Raw genomic sequence first — 21,602 nt, 5'->3', positions numbered from 1 at the left:
TTTATTTTGCTCTTTGATTTACTTCCCCCACCCTGACCCCTACCCCCTGAAGTTCAACCCACAGCCTCATGCATGCTAAGCACTCCACCACAGAGCTAGCTACACCCCAGCCCCAATCCTTTCCTTCATAGCTTTCCAGTTACAGCGGCTTCATGCTAAGTGGTCTGTTGTTTTTTAAGCTCACTATCTAGGGTGAATCATATCTAAATGAGATGCAACACTGTCTGGAAATGGTGGGCATGCATGCACCGTCTGCATTCCCAGTGAGCACAGCACACCAGCTGATTCATAAACAGTTTTACAGACAGGGAGAAAGCATTTGTGGTCCATACTTCATAGACAGTAAGCTCACAGTATAGCTCTGTGGACAGTTGTCACCATGGCCATCTCCCAGAACTCTGGCATGATTTAAAGTCCTTGAAAAACTGGTTCTGCATTCTTGGCATGCTCTTGCTCTCTTTATCTCTGGCTCTCCGTGTGCTTCCATTTCTGTCATGAGTCCAGTTTTACTGTCAGGTCAGCTTCAAATTTTGGCTGTGTTTTTTGTGAGCCAAGGGGACAGCGTCCTTCTCGTTTCTTCGTTTTGCTTAAGCGGGCCACGTCTCTTAGCAAAACATCTCTCAGAAATTCTGCAAGACATTCTTTTTTCCTCTCTCTCTTTATTTTAAGCCCTTACTAAAATTACATGCTCTCAGTGGGGAATTTGGACCAGGATTTTTATTAGTGTGTTTTACAGACAGGACACAGCAGGTGAGTATTCTAAGGTAACGCACTGAGGTGAAGGGGTGGCGTCAAGGATTCTAGCTTCAGAGGCTCTAGTCCTCTGAAGAACTTGTGAGGTAGAGAGACACGTATCAAGTGCTTTTTAGCAGCGTCTCCATACTATCATGCATGCCTGTTTACATTGATCTTGAGTAGACTGAGTTAAAGTGAGTTAGCTTCTATTTGGCCTGCCTGTTGTGTGCCTGCTGGGGAAGACCAGGGCACACAGCCACCGTGAAGGCCCTTGTCAGCTGGACACATGATTTTCATGTAGTCTGGTACTGATAAGCAGCATCCTGTATCTGAGCAGTATTCCTGTTTGGCTGCCCTCATGTTATGGCTGTCCTTTGCTGGTCCGCCAACTCCTCCCTTATAACCTTTCTTCTTGGTCAGAGTGGTCCTTGCTAACTTCCCAGTCGAGTTCTTATATGAGCAGCAATGCTCAGTTGCTCCAGAATTCAGTGCTCAAAAGCCTGAGGTTGCCTGGGAGCAGTACTGTGTAATCGTATTGTCCACAGTTGAATTTCTGTTTGCAAAACCTGAAGTTGGTGGTTCTCAACCTGTGGGCCAAGACCCCCTTGGATGGTCAACAGGAGTTGTTACCTAGATCACTGGAAAGCACAGATATTTATAACAGTAGCAGAATTCCAGTTATGAAGTTGTGATGAAAATAATTTTATTGTTTGGGGTCACCATAAACATGAGGTACAGTTTTAAAGGTTCACATCATTAGGAAGGTTGAGAACCACTGCCACAGTTAGACTGTAGGCTTTTAAGATGATAGTCATAAGCTCAGTGCCATCTGTGACTCTCCCCTTTAGGTACTGAGACCTCCACAAAGCCATCAGCCTCCTAAGTCATAGAAAGCCACTTCTTTTCTGGTGTTGAGGATTTGGAACATCTTTGCTTTATTTTTTAAAATATTGTTTTGTTCTGTTTTTAAATTTTATTTATTCAATGTATGAGTGCTCTGCTGCATATACATCTGCAGGCCAGAAGAGGGCATCAGGCCCCATTACAGAAGGTTGTGAGCCACCATGTGGGTGCTGGGAATTGAACTCAGGACCTCTGGAAGAGCAGTCAGTGCTCTTAACCGCTGAGCCACCTCTCCAGCCCTTTGCTCTTCCTTTCTAATTATAGAGCTAATGGCTGATTCTCATGAGGTCAACACACAAGTGTGAAGTTCTTTTTCCTTTAAGTCTCTTCCCTCTCTCTCCATTGCATTATCCCCCAAGGGAATAAATGGAAATATAGTTTTAAGTAAAGTTTTATCAGGAGTTGTATAAGGCTCTCTATGCATATAATTTGTATAAAGATTTATTTATATCATTATATAAAAATGCTCTCTGATTACAAGGGCATCTTTCTATGTCTGTTTTTGAATGGTGCCAGTATTTTTCCATCTGTTGGATTTCCTGCATATTTTCTTCTCCATTTACCCCCCCATGTTCCTCTCTCTTCACCCCCCATGTTCCTCTCTCTTCACCCCCCATGTTCCTCTCTCTTCACCCCCATGTTCCTCTTTCTTCACCCGCCATGTTCCTCTCCCTTTATCCCCCATGTTCCTTTCTCTTCAACCCCCATGCCTCTCCCTTCACCCACATGTTCCTTCCCTTCACTCACATTTCATTTCTTTCTGGTTCTGAGCTATGTACTAGATGCTGTCAGCATCTTTTCTATATGCAGTGTTCTCCCTGCTAAGATTCACTCTGGACACCAGAATCCGTGGATGTGCAAGTCCTCTTCGTTAAGTGGTATAGAACTGCATGTGGCCATGTACATCCTGCTAGATGCTCTGAAATCCCCACGGGGTTACTCACATACCCCAGTACAGGCAAACAGTCGTTCTACTATAGTATCACAGAGAAAAGGCACTGTTTTCTGTGTACATGCAATAAAGACACAGCAACTTCTCTGAATGTTTTCTATCAGTGTGAGTTCCTATCAGAGGTCCAGAGGGTTTTCCATGTCCTCCTCTCCACACCCTTACCTTCATTACACCCCTGGGATGAGTCCTACAAGTGGTGTTTGAGTGTCTGAGGCACTGGGTATGTTCAAATTTGAAGACCTGACAGAAAGAGGGTTTTGTTTGTTTCTCACCCTGAGGAAAACCCAAGGATTCTTCAGTGGGAAGACATTCATTCTTTCCTCCACTTCTGGATAATTTGAATTTGGAGGACATACAGATGAAGTTTCTAGAAGTGGTTATTGTTGAATGATCTACAAGTTTCCTGGGAAGGGTCCACACAGAATCACTCTATTTTATCATTAAAATTTCCTTTCAGAGGCATCTTATGTTACCTAGTGTACTTTATCTCAAGAAATTGTCTAAAATTACTTCTTTTAGTTACTCTTTATTTATTATGGCACAACAGGTCAGTTTCACTGTAGATGGTATTGAGGGTCTTTATTGTACCATTGCTGGAGAAACACTAAAGCAAAGCCTTTCTGTGTCACCATATCAGACCTTTCTCTCTATCTTTGAAATATTTACAATAGGAGAAGCCTGAAAATTTCAAAACCTAAAAAAGAGACAACATAAAGGAAAAGAAATTGCACATTTTGAATGTATCCCTATGGCTTGTGCTTCTTCTGTCTTTGGATTGAATTCTTCAGTCTGAGTCACATCATTTAAAAATGGACCACCCTCTCCTTTTACCTGGCAGAATTTATAATTCCCTTCTACCTTTGGGGGAGGACACAAATTTGATAAACACACTAGGAAAGGTTCCCACTGAGAAGCAGCTGTCATACAGTAATTGGGCATGAAGTCTGAGAACACAGACATGGCTTGACCCCAGTCCTGTGACTCATTAGTTCTACAATGTAGACAAACCATTTGAATTTACATACAGTTTCCTTGTGTATAAATTCAGGATAAGGACATCAGCTAGCTCACTAGAATGGCGGAGCTGTTTGATGAATTCATAATCTATAGTGCTTAGAACAATGTCTGGGACTGGAGGCATCCCAGATAGTTAGGATTATAGGTTGTATAATGTGATGTTGCTAGTGACATTATTAATGTGAATGATTCGTTATTCAACTGGGAGGATATTCATTTGATGTTTAAGCTTTCAAGCCATTTTCTCCTTTGAAATTTCCTTCCAAATGCAATCTACTTACTGTGATGGACTTTGCTCAGTGATCATGTCATCGTGTGTACAAATGGTGTCATATGTATGGGTCCCCTTAAGCATCCTCTTGTGGCACTAACTTTTGTATTTCTACCTTCAGAGCTCTTATGGATATGGTGACCTCTTCTCCGATACCTGGAAAGCATTCACTGACTATGACGTCATACATTTGAAAACCTACGATTCCAAAAAGGTACTGGAAACCTAGTGAAATGTCTTTAAATGACTGTCAAGTGTAAGTGACTAACTCATATTGTAAACACTTAATTTGAGTTTCTCGTGGCTGTTATCATTGGTTTTGACTTTTTTTGATGTTTGTTTTTTGTAGCTAGAATTCTTATAAATAAACTTTAAAACTTTTGAAAGGTTTTCTTTGTAAAATGAGGGCTACTGTTTTTGCTTGAAGGTGAGCACCTTACTGTGGTGTCCTATGAAGGGTGTACAATGTGCTGAGGTGCTGTCTATCCTGAGGGGCACACACCTTACTGTGCTGTCTACCCTATGAAGGGTGCATACCTTCCAGTGGTGGCCTGTGAAGGATTGCACACTTTACTGTGGTATCCTGTGAAAGGTGCTCATCTTACTGTGCTGTCTTCTAAACTGTCTTCTCTCTTAGGTGTGTTTTAAAGAAGCTGTGTTTTCATTGCTGCCCCGCATGCGGTATGGGCTGTTCTATAACACACCTCTGGTAAGCGGCTATGATGGCCTTATGTTTCTCCAGATCATCTGAAATCCCAGTGCAGGAGAGCTTGCTGTCATGTGAACTGGTGCTTTTGTTTTAGATCTCTGGCTGTCAGAATACTGGATTATTCAGGGCCTTCTCCCAGCACGTGCTGCATAGGCTGAACATCACTCAAGAGGGACCCAAGGTAATGGATATGTTATGGGCTCTGAGGTAGGCGTGAGTATTCATCTGTAATGCCACCTTTGTAGGAAAACAACTAAGCAGGAGGCAGTGTTTGCTATGATAATGTTCCTGAATCTATACTCCTCTGAATTCAGGAGTCAGTAGCCACCAAAGATAAGCTAAAGGGTACTGTAAGAATACTCCTTATTAGCTGGGCAGAGGTGGTGCACGCCTTTAATCCCAGCAATTGGGAGGCAGAGGCAGGCAGATTTCTGAGTTTGAGACCAGCCTGATCTACAGAGTGAGTTCCAGGACAGCCAGGACTACATAGAGAAACCCTGTCTCGAAAAACCAAAAAACCAAAACCAACCCCCCCAAAACAAACAAACAAACAAAAAGAATACCCTTTATTCTCCTTGTCGTATATTTCTTTATCCACATCTCCCTATTTTCTCCCATTTAACTCACAAAATCCCTGCTAAAAACAATCTACCCCGCCAACCAAGAAAGAAGTAGTAATATAATGAACAGGTTTTGTCTTCCATGGCTAAAGCAGATACACTTATATGTATTCATAATCAGCATACAATAATTGCACACATTTCTAGGGTGTAGTGTTATTATAGTTTGACACTTGACACAGTGTAATTATCCAAGCACTTGTGTTACCTCAAGAATTAATCATGTCTTTGTTGTGGGAGCATTCTAAATTTTCTCTCATAGCTTTGTGAGAAATAATATATTATTGTCAAGCCTATTAACACTGTAGTGATTTCGATAGCAAATCTCAGATCTCCTGTATCTGTAATGTGTATCTAGTTACCATGTCATTTCTTTCCTTCCCCGTGTTCACTATCAACTAGGCCACCGTATTCTCCAGGATTTTCTGTGTACACCTATGAGACCAGTTCCTTTAGCTTCCACATTTGAGGGGAACATGTACCTGACTTACATAATGCCTCCATTTCTCTCTATACTGCAATAAGATATGTTCTGTCCCTGTGCATAGTTAAGTAATAATTCATTGTATAGATGTATTTTCTTATGAAGTAGATATATATTTTTATTTCCTAAGATAATGGATAATGGTTAAGACCAGTATTTTCCATGTCTCCTTAGTGAGTTTCATGTCTCTGGGAAATTGCATTTGAGATTCGGGTTGTCTTTTTTTCTTTTTTCTTTTGGTCTAAGTATATCCAATATTATTCCAACTTTTCATTTTAATCACAGGATGGCAAAGTTCGAGTTACTATTCTTGCACGCAGCACAGAATACCGGAAAATCCTGAACCAAAATGAGGTTAGTGTTTTGGTACAAACTTTTAATAGTGACTTTGCCTTCCTTGGCTAATGTGTTCTCTCTCTCTCTCTCTCTCTCTCTCTGTGTGTGTGTGTGTTTGTTTCATATCATGGTAGAGGTTTTTATTTGAAGCTATTAGTTTCTAGAGATACATAATTGCCTGAATCTACTCCAACTACTGGCTTTAGCTTCTCTAAACTCCCACCCCAGCCAGATCTGCTTTATTGTAATGTTCACCTACATCAGCTCTAATACAGGCAAAACCAAAGCCAAACAAAGCTGAGAGTCTTTTCTGGACCGCAGCAGAAGAGTGAAAATTCTCCCTCCAGGCAAACTAGTAAGAACATGCAAGCACATCTTTTGAGAGATGATTGGTGCTACTTGGTATTTCCGTAGCATCTGGCAACACAAACAATTGAAAGGGGTTCCGTCCGCTTGAGTGGGTGAATGTTTCAGAAACCACTCCTGGGCATTCAATTCATTTCAGCAGCACAAAACCATACACTGCACCCAGCCTCGTACTGGGCATATAGTCACGGGAGCTTAGACAGTGAGACTGTTCTTCACTCTGATAGCAGATAGATTCAAGAGGAGGCGGAGTGTGCGTATGAGCCCAGGCTGTCAGGAAAGGGCAGGTCAGGGAATAGCACCAAACCAGGGGGAAGAAAGGTCAGGGAAAGGCCCGGGCCAGCCCCTGCTGTGGTGCGGGCCTGATACTTTCAGAGTCCACAGGCAGACTGTGTAAACACTGCTCCCAGTGATAAGCCCAAGGGCAGGCGGCCTGTTGTTTAAGAGGATGAGGGTTCCAAAGGGTGAGTACAACAAGGGCAATGGTACTTTGCCTACATTGTGACCAGTGGACAGAGGATAAGACTCAGTGTGTACATAGTCCAGCCTCACCTTGAACTCGTTATGTAGGCCTCAGGAATACGGCCTGGCTCCCAGGAGGTCTGGTTAAATGATGGTTACTGCAAACTTAGCCTGGTACAAGGTTTGTCGAGATAATGCTGTATGGCCAGAAATTAGAGAAAGGACACATGATGGGACGTGCAGGCCCATGTGAATCTACCTCATTAAATGAAGAAGGGTCATGCTACCTAATAAGTTCTCTCTTGGGGGAAAGTAACTGTAGAGAAACACTTCCATCTTGTGACTGTACATGTGTTGTGCAGTTGTTCATATGTGTGTATAAAATGGGATCAGCAATTATATTGCATTCAATGATTTGGAGAGACTGCTTAAGGTTAGAGATTGTGTGGTCAGAAGCTCAGGGTGTGGTTCTCCCCCTCCTTCCTCCCTCCCTCCCTCTCTCTCTCTCTCTTTCTCCTCTCTCTGCCAGAGACTGAACGAAGCTCAGATCAAGACATTTTGTAACCATTGATGTTGCAGTGGTTGTATAGGGCTACCTGGTAGCCATCAGTGTCAGGAGACAGTGCTGGAGGGATGCGGAATCATGGCGCGGAATCATGGCGCTGCATTGACAACATGCTGATCGCGCTCTGTTACTTTCTGCCTGCCTGAATAAGAGCCAAAAGTGACTTTAGAAATTACATAGAAATAGATTTTTTTTTCTGCCAAAACTTGAATATTTTCAAGGCTGGGGCTCAGCGTCCTAGTGGTTTGTTTGAACTGAGACAATGGCTGGAAAGAACCATGAGAACATAGCGTCAGCAGCCTAGAGTCCCTCACCCTCAGCACCACGTGCTCTGAAATGATAAGAAATGGGGTGAGGAATTCAGGAGATACGCTCGGTCAGCATTTGAATGTAAATAAGGTCTAAAGTGATAGACATAAATGATAGGTAATGCATACAAATTTTTATCTGCAAAAAATTAAGAAATGTTTGGAGTTGGGGAGATGGCTCAGTGGCTAAGGGGGCTTGTTGTGAAAGCAAGAGGACCTAAGTTCAAATCTCCAGCACTGACCTAGAAGCCAGGCATGGCTGCATGTGTGTATAATAACCCCAGTACTGGGGAACAGCAACGTGCAGATCCTAGGTGGTCAATCTACCCAAAATAGTGAGCTTCAGGTTCAGAGAGAGTCCGTCTCAGAATATTAAAAAGAAGGGACTAGAAAAATGGCTCAACTGACAAAGTGCCTGCTGTGCAGGAATGAGGACCTGAGTCTGGATCCCCAGAACCCACGTACAAAGCCAGGAGTGGTGGCATGCTCCAGCATAGGGACCAGGAGGTGGGGTGGGCAGCAGAGCGAATCTCCAAGGCTCATTGACCAACCAGTCTCAGTAAAATGGAGCATCTGGCTCAGGGAGCAGCACTGTCTCAGAAAATTCGGATTGAGAACCATGGAGGAAAGACACCTGGTGCTGGCCGTGGGCCTCCAGATATATGCACACCTGCAAGCACATGTTACCCAGCCACACTGACATGTACAACACACACACAACACACACACACAACACTCCCCACCCCACCCCCACACAAATTAAAAAACAGCGAAATGGAAAGTGATAGAGGAAAACACCTGATGTCCTCTGACTTCTGTATGCATAAACACAGGTGAGTGCATGCATGTACACACACACACACACACACACACACACATATATACACAAAGCAGGTGCAGCTGGCTCCAGAGCAAGTGAGGTGGAAAGTATTTCTGAGGCGCAACATGTGAAGGTGTCCTCTGTACAGGTGGACACTCTATGAACACACACACAACATGTGAAGGTGTCCTCTGTACAGGTGGACACTCTATGAACACACACACAACATGTGAAGGTGTCCTCTGTACAGGTGGACACTCTATGAACACACACACAACATGTGAAGGTGTCCTCTGTACAGGTGGACACTCTATGAACACACACACAACATGTGAAGGTGTCCTCTGTACAGGTGGACATTCTATGAACATGCACACAAACAAAATAAATTTTAATTTGAAAAAAATGAGCTTTAAGATTCCTAGAAGAAAGCAGAAAAGAAGGAAGAATCATTCTGTGTATTCTTCTTTTTCTCCAGCTGGTAAATGCACTGAAAACAGTATCCACATTTGACGTCCGGGTGGTTGACTACAAGTACAGGTAAGCCGGGGGCCCCCGACAGGCGCTGTCATCCCTAGTGAAGCACTCACTGGTGGGTAGTGGGTGCACTGACCCTTGTAGACCAAGAAGCGCCACTCAGACAGTCACTAAACAAAACAGGGGTGACGGAGGACTCAAGTCCCGGGGAGCTGCTAAGCTTTCTGAGGTCTCCTGTTCTGTCTGGTACAATCTAATTATTCTGGAGAAATAATGAATCCAGATATTTGTTTGAAATTTCTGAATTATTAAAGGTTTTCAGCTAGTATTAAATTTTAACATGCACACACATATACATATATCCTCATATACAAGTATATACGTATATATACCTATGGAAAAATGTATATGGCCAAATTTACACTGTTAGCTAATAGCTTTCAGCTTTGAAAGTCATGGATTTAAAAAAGGAAAAACTTTCAAAATATTTACGTTTCTTTTAAAATTCTGGTGGAAGCAAAAGGCTTAGAAAGAGAACATACTGCCAGGTAGTGGTGGTGCACACCTTCCATCCTAGCACACGGGACGCAGATGTCTGGGGGTTCAAGCTCAGCCTGGCCTACAAAGCAAGTTTCAGGGCAGCCTGGGCTACACAGTTAAACCTTTCCTCTAAAAAGAAAACAAATAAAAGAAAGGAAGAAAGAAAGAAGGAAGGAAGGAAAGGAAGAAAGAAAGAAGGAAGGAAGGAAAGAAAGAAAAGGAAAGAAAGAAAAAGAAAGAAAGAAAGAAAGAAAGAAAGAAAGAAAGAAAGAAAGAATATGCCTCTCACCGACGTCTAGTCCTGTTGCGTGAGCCCAGTCACCCTGCAACAGCTCTGTGTAGAGGCAGTTGCTCCGTGCAGAAAAACATTATCAGTACACGGAGGAGCAGAGGGGGCTGGAGAGATGGTCGGTGGTCAAGAGCACTTGTTCTTGCAGAGCACCCAGGCTCTGTTCCTAGCATTCAAATGGTGGCGAAGCAGCTGTTTATTACATTTCCAAAGGCTTGGATGCCCCTTTCTGACCTCTGGGGGCACCAAATGCACATATGGTACACAGACACACATGCAGGCTAAACATGTACGTCAAATAAAATGAATAAATCTAATTCTAAATTCTCAGAAAGAAAGCTCCCACAAAATAGCACAAAGAAAAAGTGAAATTTTCTCTCTATCCCTCATCCACCCATGATCCAGTTTATGACTGTTGATAGTTTTTTTCATATATTACACATACACACGTGTACATGCACACATGCATGCACACGTGCACTCAAGCACACAATGTAGTGGGACCTGCCGTAGGCACGCATCTATGTAAGCTTGGGCGTGCTGCCCCTCCCTCATCAGCCCCTAGTTCCTAACAGGATGAATCTGTAAGAATGCGCTCAGGAGCAGGCCACTGGGCTTCATGGCTGGGATCCCGCTATGGTGGACAGTGTGCCTCCTGGGCTGAGGTCAGAGAAAGGCGAAGCTGTCGCTGCATGCTAGGGCCTGCAGTTGTGCTCTGCTGGCTTCCTCTCACCTTACACATGCAGTCATGCTCTGAAGATGCAAAGTTCCTCTGCTTTACCCAGTATGCTGTGCTGTGGACGGTTCTTCCGTTGGCAGGGGAGGAAGTTGTTTTCGGCTTGGAATATCCTAATATCTTGTTAGCATTTGCTCATTTCCCTTTCCCAGGAAGAGAGGAGAACAGGGCCTTCTGCTAAGAGCTTTGCCCTGCAGTATTATCTGCCTGTATTTGAATGGCACCTTTTATTTGGATTATATCTATTTTTGTAATTGTGTTGATATCACATGTCATGATTTTCTTATTATACATTCCCTTGAAAAATAGCAATAGTAGTTTGTGCTTAGTAAGCTTGTTACATTATCAAGGAATAAATTATTACATACTATAGTGCCTTGAAGTTGTCACAACAGTGCAGATGTGGAGTGTGACACAGTGTATAAATACTGTCTCTGTGGAGCATGGACTAACTAACTCCCTTCGCCCTACCTCTCTTGTGCTGTTCCCGTACTGCAGAGAACTCGGGTTTTTAGATCAGCTCAGGATCACACACAACACGGACATATTTATTGGCATGCACGGAGCCGGCCTTACCCACTTGCTTTTCCTTCCGGACTGGGCTGCTGTGTTTGAGCTGTGAGTATGGGTGGCAGCTTTCCAAGGAAGAGATTAGGAGCCAGGATCTCAGCTAAGAGGTTCGGCCCGGGCACTAGAAAGCCTACCATACTACTGTCAAGATACACCATGGTGGTATCTGGAAAGGAAAGCAACCTCGAGCTAAAAGGTCTGAGGTGTGCCAGCAGAGGCTCCCTCCATCCTTACAGCTTCAATGCTGCAGGATGTGATTCTGTGGTTTCCTGACTCAAGAGCTCACCACTGCCTCTCAACTGTCAGTCAGTCAGTATAATTCCTATGCTGAAAGAGAGCCCGGGTGGTACTGGCAGGGATAGCAAAGGCCCTATCTCCAAAGGATTGCTTACCCAGCATGTCTGAGGCAGAGATGATGAGGGGGCAGGAATATGTAAGGAGAATATCCGAGGAAAGGTTGTTAAAAACTTCCAATATTTGGTAAAACATTTTCAAGCTGTTTGTGAGGTAGAAGGTAATTGTGAATTCTGTCTTGATTCATTTGTCCTAGAGGGGGGTGGGGAGTGGAAGAAAGGAGAAAAAGAGGGGGGCTGGTGTAGGTGAGCTGTGTCCCCCAGCCCTGAGAATGTGTGTAAAAGTATCGCTCTCCTGTTTGTTATTTATAAAAACTTTAGTAAGACCATATTTGGGAAGTGGCTGTTTCCCCCCCATAGAATGTTATGCACTAGGCAACCTCCTGGACAAAGGCCTCATGTCGTGTGTCTGTAGGTACAACTGTGAGGATGAGCGCTGTTATTTAGACCTGGCCAGGCTCAGAGGCATCCACTACATCACCTGGCGGAAGCCCAACAAAGTGTTTCCTCAAGATAAGGTAACATCCATCAAATGGTTTGGAGTTCAGTTATTAAAATGCAGGCCATCGCTGAGCCTCGGTTTGTCTCTTGGATACCAAGATGTATTTTATATTTGCAAATTAGAGAAAACCTCAGCGTTGTTAAAGCAGCTTACATCAGTTTTCATATAGCAGCCATCAGCAAACAGTAGCTCTCATGGTACAAATCTGGCCCACCAATTGTTGTTGTAAATAAAGTTTTATTGGGAACCGCCACATTTGCCTGCATATTGTCTGGGCTTCCTTATGCATTTCCTTGGCGGAGCATCTGTGACGGAGAGCAGATGGTTGGCAGAGCTACAACCATCATTGGGGCCTTTGTGGAAAAAGCTTGCCAGCCCATGTTGTACAGCATAAGTTGAAGCAGTTGCTTTAGCCAAAGGAAAATGATTTTATGTCTATAGAAAAGATTACACCCTCGGTGACTTTGGGATTTTGTTCTGGTTTGTGTCTGCAGGGGCACCATCCAACTCTGGGGGAACACCCGAAGTTTACCAACTACTCTTTTGATGTAGAAGAATTCATGCACCTTGTCCTTCAAGCTGCAGAACATGTACTGCAGCACCCACAGTGGCCATTTAAGAAGAGACACGATGAACTCTAGAAATGACAAAAGTGTTGAAACACTCTCACATTCAGACTCACAATCAGAGGAGCAAAACAACCTGTCATATTCCTACTGTAAGATGAAACATGACTTTTTACTTCTGAATATAGCTCAGGCTGGCCTTGAACTAACGATGAGCCTCTTGCTTGAGCCAACGGAGTGCTCAGCTTGCAGGTGTGTCCCACCACGCCTGTCTACGGAATTACTTTTTGTATATGAAAACACACCTTCAGGACACTTTAAGTCTTCCGTGTGTTTATTGTGTCTTTGCTATTTATCAAAAGTATTTTTGCACTGAAAAAATGTTACTTTTATAGCTCAGAGTTGGGCAGATGCCCATTGATGTGGCAGAGCTTTTCTGTTGGGATACCAAAGGTGTCAACTTCGGCGACTTCAGAATTGATCACGTGTGTTTGTTAACTGTAATGTGATCATAATTCCAGAGTGTCACAGCTTGTTGTTTATCTACTTGGATAAGCTCAGAACTGTTGTTATTTCACACACACACACACACACACGCGCGCGCGCGCGTATCTAAGTTTGTGATTCTCAGGACCAAGCTATAGGAGTGTGTTATAGACCAGGTTCCGTGCATCAAGAGCCCGAAAAGGATCATGCTGTTGTTTTTATTCATTTTGTTTCTATATCTCATTTCAATCATGCTCGCCCCAGATGTAATGTCAGTGTTGATGAGAACCCATCAGAACAGTCTGCAGTGCCATCTCCAGTGACTTGGCATGAAGACTTAGTTTCCATCACGACCAGTGTTTGTGAGTGCACACAGCTGTGCGTATCTACCTCTGGCCAGATGTAAGTAACCCTAGTCTTTGTAAAACACTGCCAAGTAGCCACATGAATAGAAGACACTTTCCCTGTTTATTGGTTTTTGTTTTTTAAAGGAAGACCATTAAAAACACAGTAGACCTGTGAATTATCCAATCCAAACAAAATCCCCAAGAAAGTGGCACTGAGCAAACAGGAGGCTAACAGTGGGCCTCCCCTCCCCGGGACTGGCTCTGTAGTGCGTACAGCTCAGCAGTCAGAAACAAACGTGGGTTTGTTTTATTGTACAGTGTGACACTTGTATCTTATCAACATTTGAGGTGTCTCACTTATAAGCTACTTTTAATTTTACAATGCACTTGGTAAATCGCAGCCAAGAACTTCATTTTTAAACTTTAGAGAAGCAACCTACAAAATAAAATATTGGTAACTAACGCCTCCTCAGAGGTTTGCTGCCTTTTCCTTTCGGGGCCTGTCAAAAGACTTGTAGACGTTATTTATTAAAATACCTTTCAAGGAAATTGTGACCCTCTCTAGACAGGACTTCTCTTTAGGTCATAAAATTGTTTGGAAAAATTTGTAACATTAATTGGAAAAATTTGTAACATTAAGAATTGTTAAGGGGCCTGGAGAGATGGCTCAGTGGTTAAGAGCACTGGCTGCTCTTGCAAAGGTTCTGAGTTCGAATCCCAGCAACCACATGGTGGCTTGCGATCTGACCTCCTCTTCTGGGGTGTCTGAAGACAGCTACAGTGTCTTTACATATAAATAAAAGATAAATTAAAAAAATTGTTAAATGGCAGGTTTGCTGCTGTTCTAGGTGCAGAATACTAGGTAGGCGGGGGTGGGGGGTGGGGGAGGGGAGGGGATGTTCCACTGGAAGGGGAGTGGAAAAGATGGTTTTGCCCAGGTCATCGAGGATAAACATCTGAAGACTGTTTCTGGAAAACCATCCTCTTACCTCATTTCAAGTAGCACAGGGACCTATGCTTTCACAGACTCCTGAGTATTGCAGAAACTGAGAAAAATTTCACGCTGAAACTGTATTTGAATATTTTGCATTTAGAATATACTTTATATAAAGGCAGTCGTTTAAAATTTTAAGTAATGGGATTAACTTTTTATCAGACTTTTCATGAGAGCAGAAGATCTGCAAATTGTTGTAAATTTTAAAATGTAGATATGGCACTTTTTATTAAGTCTGTAAGGAGATGCATTTCATTGTATATCTGGGGGTGTAGCTTTGGAATAAAGTTTTCTATATTTCATTTAAATATCTGAACATCTTCAGGATTTTTCTGTGTCTGAATGTCACATTCTTGCTTTAAAAATAATCTGGTGGCTTGCGCATGATTAAAAAAATAATTAGCTCACTGATGAAGGATTCAGTGTAATCAAAAATTATAACTTACATTTATTTAGCAGTTGTATTATCTGATGCTTTCACAAATGTGGCCCTGCACAAACTTCACTGAAATAATAGGAGGACAATGGCTTCTGCTTTCAAGAGAAAGTCAGGGGTTGGAGAGATAGCTCAGTGGTTAAAGTACAGGCTGCTCTTCCAGGACTTAGGTTTAATTCCCATAACTCACATAGCAGCTCACAACTATCTATAATTCTAATTCCAGGGGATCTGACACAGACATTACAAGCAAAACACTAATGCACATACAACAAAAGTAAAACAGAAGTGTGGCGGTGGCGGTAGTGCAAGCCTTTTTTTTAAATATTTGTTTATTTTATGTATATGAGTACACTGTAGCTATACAGATGGTTGTGAGCCAACATGTTGGAATTGAACTCAGGACCTCTGCTTGCTTGGCCTGCTCACTCTGGCCCAAAGATTTAGTTATTTATTATATGTAAGTACACTGTAGCTGTCTTCAGACACCCAAGAAGAGGGTGTCAGATCTCATTACCGATGGTTGTGAGCCACCATGTGGTTGCTGGGATTTGAACTCAGGACCTTTGGAAGAGCAATCAGTGTTCTTCATGTTCTTAACCTCTGAGCCATCTCACTGGGCCTTTAATCCCCACACTTAGGAGGCAGAAGGAAGGAAACTCACTGTGTGTTTGAGGCCAGCCTGGTCTACAGAGTGAGTTCCAGGACTGCCAAGGCCAAACAGAAAAATGCTGTTTTAAAAAGAAATTATTTTTAAAAAAGTAAATTAGATGCTATTGAGTGATGCCCTGAGGCTCCAGGCCTTGCTATCCAGCACCACTTCTTTGATGGCTCATGTGGTCAACGCTGAGCCAGCCGCTGCTGTGGACCAGTCGCTCTCAGTGGCATCTGGGAAGACAGATTAGTTTCAAGGAACTTAGGTTTTGGTAGTGAAGAAGGGCATTGAGCAACATTGATATAGGAAAGTACAGTGTTCCAGACGCTGGCACTGTCCTGGAGAAAGCCAAAGTTAGGAAGGAGTGTGGGGTCTGGACATAAGTGGAGACTTAAGTATTCTGGCAGGCTTAGGGTTCTCATCAGGGAGGTGACAGATGAGGCTAGAAGACTAGAAGGGGTGAGGGATGGAGGGAGGAAGATAATCTGATAAAGAACATACCCAAACCACAGAGGGGCAAATGCAAATCTCGAGGCAGAGCCTGTGTGCTGAGTTTGAGGACCAGCCATTGTAGTTGGCGTGATAGAGGAGAGTCAGGAGTTACTTAAAGGATAAAGCCACATGTAGATGGCAAGGCTCTTGCCTTTTCATTCTGATGAGGCAGAGATCACCAAATGGATCTGTACAATGGAGTAAAGACCTGGCTTTCACTCAGACAATGTAACTCACATTGTTATAGTGACAGCAGGTAGCAGACAGGCGTCCTGGGTCGAGTACTCTGGATAACTCTGGAATTCAGATTCTGGAACAAAGGGTTGCAAGCTCATGGTTTACTGTGGGAGGATTCTCATAATCGATATAGGTGAAGAAGCATGAGATCCACAAAAGGCCGGTGTCTGGGCAGGGTACAGCATCACCCAGAGTTTAGTAGAGAGACATCCTTAGGGGCATTGTGGTACATAGGATCTTTCAGAGAAGTCTCAATGGGTACAGGAGACCATAAAGCATAGGGAAAGAAGGTCTTAGGTTTCTTACAATTACTGAGTAGTTTTCTTTGAACACAGGGAAAGTAGAAAAACGTTTTTTAGCTGGAAGCCTGTCAATCAGCTCAGGTGTGATGGCTGCGTCAGTCACGCCCTCATCCTGTGTCAAATACCCTATGAAGGCAATGTAAGGAAGGAAGCAGCAAAGATTTATTTTGGCTCAGAGTTCAAGGAAACAGTCCGTCATGGCTGAAGAGTCGTGGCGGTAGGAGTCTGAGGCAGCTGTCACGCTGTGTCCACAGTTAGGAAGCCCACGCGCTGAGGACTGGCACCCAACTTGCTTTCTCCTCTCTACTCAGCCCGGGGTCCAACTCAGTTAAACCTGCCTAGAAACACCATCACAGACACAACCATCACAGACCTAGACCATCACAGATACAACCACGGGTGTTTCTATGGTTACAGACACAACCATGGGGTGTTTCTATGGTTATTCCAATTCCAGACATGCTAAGGATGGTGCACCCTCACAATTGTCCTGGAAAACCTATCGTTTAAAACAACTTCCCGGGGTGAGGCTGTGGATGTAATTCTGTTGATAAAGAGTTTGTCTCAGGAGGGGTGATGCACACCTATAATTCTGCCGTTCAGATGCTGTGCTCAAGTTTACGGTCAGCCTCAGATACTGACTTCGAGATCAATCTGAGCTACATGAGACTTTTGTTTCAAAAACCACCACTAATGACAAAGCATTCCAACCTCCCTATAGCATGGGCTGTTGCCAGAACACTCGAAGGCCACCCTCTAGGTATGGAGAAGGATGAGGTCACCATTCTTAGCCAGAAAAAGCAGCTGAATTGAGCATGTGCCCTGTTTGTTCTTGCTCACTGTGGACATGTGTACTTAGTGGCCACAAGGTGGCAGTCAAGCCCTTCCAAATGGCATCTGGGGCCTGTAAAGTCTGTGAAACTTCATCCTCCACTTTAGGCTTCTGAGTCTGGGAGAAAGGCTAGGCTCCCACAATTAGGGAAGATTTCATTCTTCTGGTGAGGGGACTTTGGGACAGCTTTCAGGATGACTGGGAATGTAGAACATCTTTGTGACTGTCAGCAAGTGCATGCTGGGTACTAGCACCTTATCTCGTCAAGGGGCAAGTGCTTGGTGCCCCTGAAGATAATTTTAGCCTCAGAAGCTATTGGGGGGAGAGGTTGCATTCTGGAGAGCTTGGGGGTTTGGCTGGGATCTGAGCTCTTCTGAAATCCTGTATGTAGCATGTAAACACTTCAGTCCTACTTAGAAACTAAATTCTTCCTTATGTTGGTCTTCAAGGTTATCATGGGTCTCACTGCTATTGTTTTATTTGAACAGAACTCTGAGTGGATGGGCTCACTGACAGCAAGAAACCTGAGTTCCAAAGGCAATGAGTCTAACAGACGCTCATCTCACGTGCACTCCACTCTGCTTACAACCTGCATTTTTTGGAGGTCATTCAAATTTTCCCTCTTCTTTGATTGCTGTAGTTTCTTTCATAGAAAGTAACTGACCTGATGTCATCTTTTACCTTTTAAACAACCAGGATAGAGAACCTATTGGAGTTTGCATTGTTGATGACAGGTCCACAATAAAATGACTTTCTGATGAAAAAAAGAAAGAAAGAAAGAAAGAAAGAAAGAAAGAAAGAAAGAAAGAAAGAAAGAAAGAAAGAAAGAAAGAAAGAAACCTATGAGTTAGAGAACACCCAGTAGAAGAGCTGGAGGGTGGTCTGGAGGAGCTGAAGGGGTTTACAGCTCCATGGGAAGAACAATGACTTCAGATACCCAGACACCCCGAGACTCCCAGGGACTGAACCATCAACCAAGGGGTACACATGGTTCCAGCCAAAAAATGTGGCAGAGGAATGCCTTGTTGGGCATCAGTGGGAGGAGTGGTCTTTGGTTAGGTAAAGGCTCAATAGAGGCCCCAACAAAGGGAAATGGACGGAGGTGGGGTCGGGGGGAGGTGGGAGTGTGTCCGGTAGAGGGGCATATACATGGAGGCGGTGGGAGGAGGGGTAGGGAATCTTTGGGGAGGGGGGCTTTTGGGAGGGGGGAAATTGGGAAAGCTTTTACCATTGGCAATGTAAATGAAGAAGATACTCAATTAAAAAAAAAAAAGAAAGAAAGAAACATGGGTTAGTGTAGGTGGCACACTAAGGTTGAGTCCACGTAGGTATGACCGGTGCAGCTCCTTTTGGGTGTGTGGTGGTTATTAATCTCATCACCCTGACAAGATTCCTGACAAAAATGAGAAACAAAGAGACTGTTTTGCTTGACAGTCTGAGGCTACCTTGCTCTACAGCAGGGAAGGTAGGAACATGAGCTGGCTGTTGGTCATATAGTGTCCGCAGTGGGAAGAAGAGATACTGCAACAAGATTTTCTGACTACTTTGTGGGTTCCTTTTTCTACTCCTTCTCCAATCCTATTTTGTGCTTCCAACCCCCCAGCACTAGGTAGGTTAGAAAGAAGGAGCTCTTCCCACAGCTGCAGCTCAACATGGCGCCACAGAAAGACAAGAAGCCTACGGAGTCAACCCAGGGGTTTCATTTGGACCTTACTCATCCAGTAGAAGATGGAATTTTTGATTCTGGAAATTTTGGTACCTTCCCTAGAGGTTATCTAGGGTTTTCATTCCCTAGTTTTGCATTCTTTCTGTTTGGAAATAAGAACAGTTTCTACGGGAGAAGGTTAAAGTCAATGGGAAAACTGGAAATTTTGGAAATGTTTACATTGAATGACTCCAGAATAAAATCACAGTTGTTCCTGAGAAACAGTTCTCCAAAAGGTGTTTGAAATGTCTTACCAAGACATTCCTTAAGAAGAATAATCTCCGTGATTGACTTTGTGTGGTCGCATCTGACCAGAAGACTTATGAACTTCATTATTTCCAGATTATTCAAGATAAAGATGGTTCAGAGTCTGAGGGCTAATTGGCCTTTGCTTTTAATACAATGGAAGTATGCTAAAGAAATCTAAAATCAGACTTTATGAGCAAATAAAAGTCATTTTACTCTAAAAAAGAAAGAAAGACAGAGAACCAAAGAAAGAAAGAAGCAGAAAGCTGGCTGCAGGAAAGGGGGCGTCACTAACATTAGACAACTTCCTGCTGGTTAGGGACGCCCAGTTGCTTGAGGCAGGTTTGATTCTTGCTGTCAGGATATCCAATTTCAGATACCCAATTTCTTCTTCTCCTCTCTTTGTATATGATCACTTGACAAACTACAACAAACCACAACATCAATAGCCAGTAGCCAGCAGTGCCACCACCACAAGCAGATTCCCTGAAAGGGGCTGGTCTAGCATTTCTATGCCCTTTCAAGAGTCTCTAAAATTCCAAATGTCACACACTTGCAGAAACTATCTGCAGCTGGCAAAATCATGCCCCTGCTAGGGCATGAGGCAAATTATAGTCAGCTTCTGTGGACAGTTAAAAGCAGCCCCATATCCTACACCTGGGATTAAAACAAAAACATGGTCCTATAACTGGTTTTGTTTTGTTTTGTTTTTGTTTTGGAAATGAAAAGTCTTATTACAAAATACTCAAACAGCTTTCTCCCTTTTACTCAGTTTGGGATTCCACTCATATTCAGGCCAAACCCTTCTTCAGTTAAACCCTTCTGGAAATGCTCCTGAAGACATATCCACACTTATGTTTCTGTAGTGGTCCTAAAGCCCATCAAGTTGACAAGGAATTGAAGTGGGCTCTTTGGAAAGTTGGTTGAATGGTGTTCTGCTGGGGCAAACATGTAAAGGAACATTTCATTAAAGTGGACACAATTGTGAAAGGCTAAGGCAGACTTGTGAAGGAACATTTCGCTGAAGCAGACACAGGAGAGAGGATGCTTTGCTAAGGCAAGCATGTGAGAGGACACGTGAAAAAGCATTCTTTGCTGATGACATGCATGTATTGGTCCGTCTTACATTATGTAGTTGAGCTTCATTTGTCTGGATAGCATGGAGAGAAACACACCAAAAAACTTCTGGTGGTGTGCTGCAGTTTGTTGCCACTTCCAAGGACTCGGGATGACTGGATGCACGTGCTGAGGTAAGACCTGTAGTGAGGCAAGACACATGGAGGACACGTGATGTGTGGAAGGTTAAAATAGAACTCCACCAAGTGATGGACACAGAACTTGGCTTGCTGCTCCAGCTCAATGTGCAACATTTGTGGGTCTCGTGTCTTTGCCGATCTTTGCTTCCCTGAGAGAAGCACACTCCAGAACTTCTGGTGTCCCTCCTGGTCCCTCCTGCTGACTCCAGCCCAGGCTGAGTGAGGCCTGGATGTCTCTGCTAGCTGAAACTGAACTGGACTGCGGTATCTGTGAAGTGTTTGCAAATAAGTGGATGGAGCTGCTACTACCTGCTAACCTGTGAACTGAACTGCTGATTTCCAGACAACACAGATGGGAGTTGCTCCAAAGAACCTTTCTAAACAGGTCCACTTCCCCTGTATTCTTTCTTTTCCACTACCTCTGGTGGCTGGTGGGTTATAAGGAAGGTTAAAGCCTTTAAGAACCATCACTAAAAATAGGATTTGAAAAATTTAAAGTTACAAGGGATGGTAACCTTTACAAAGTATTTGCTTCATTTAATCTTCTCAACTTTATGCTCCAGATTGAGGATTGAAAGGCATGTCTGTCCTTGGGGAGCATTTATCACCAAACATGGATACAGAAGTCAGAAAGCCTCAAGTTTCTAGAAGACCTGAGACGCTTCATGACCATGTTTGTCCAACTTTACAGAGTTTGGGGGATTCTGCAGAAGATGGGGTGAAACAATTGTAGGAACCAAGGATACCCTAAAAAAACCCACAGAATCAAGTAACCTGGGTCCATGGGGGTTTAGAGGCTGAACCGTAAACCAGGGAGCATGCATGGGACTGACCAGGGCCCTCTGCACATATGCTACCGTGGGGTAGCTTGGTCTACATGTGGGACTCCTAACAGCAGGAATAGAGGCTATCTCTGACTCTGTTGCCTGTCTTTGGGGCCCTTTCTTCCTCCTGGCTTGCTCAGTCCAGCCTCAATAAGAGAAGGTGTGTCTTACTCCAACTTGATATGCCTTGGCTGATTGACATCCGTGGG

The 21,602-nt window shown here is 43.6% G+C and overlaps 1 protein-coding gene and 1 pseudogene across 3 annotated transcripts in view; both read left to right on the top strand.

Moving 5' to 3' along the window:
- The window catches only part of Eogt (EGF domain specific O-linked N-acetylglucosamine transferase), a 34,284-nt gene extending 19,568 nt beyond the window's left edge, over positions 1 to 14,716 (top strand). For all 3 annotated transcript variants that reach the window (XM_052174386.1, XM_052174387.1, XM_052174385.1), the window contains 8 exons: positions 4,000 to 4,092; positions 4,516 to 4,587; positions 4,682 to 4,768; positions 5,977 to 6,045; positions 9,027 to 9,088; positions 11,089 to 11,208; positions 11,929 to 12,031; positions 12,510 to 14,716. In XM_052174386.1, the coding sequence (XP_052030346.1) occupies positions 4,000 to 4,092; positions 4,516 to 4,587; positions 4,682 to 4,768; positions 5,977 to 6,045; positions 9,027 to 9,088; positions 11,089 to 11,208; positions 11,929 to 12,031; positions 12,510 to 12,656 (753 nt within the window). In that variant the 3' untranslated portion in view covers positions 12,657 to 14,716. The remainder of the gene's footprint in view (positions 1 to 3,999; positions 4,093 to 4,515; positions 4,588 to 4,681; positions 4,769 to 5,976; positions 6,046 to 9,026; positions 9,089 to 11,088; positions 11,209 to 11,928; positions 12,032 to 12,509) is intronic.
- Positions 14,717 to 19,014: 4,298 nt separating this feature from the next.
- Positions 19,015 to 19,448, top strand: LOC127678071 (60S ribosomal protein L22-like 1; annotated as a pseudogene).
- The last annotated feature ends 2,154 nt before the right edge of the window (positions 19,449 to 21,602 follow it).

Source organism: Apodemus sylvaticus, chromosome 2 (assembly GCF_947179515.1).
Source record: "Apodemus sylvaticus chromosome 2, mApoSyl1.1, whole genome shotgun sequence".
NCBI classification, from domain to species: Eukaryota; Metazoa; Chordata; class Mammalia; order Rodentia; family Muridae; genus Apodemus; species Apodemus sylvaticus.
Note: the sequence above shows the minus strand (reverse complement) of the source record. Positions and strands in the feature narration are given on the sequence as shown.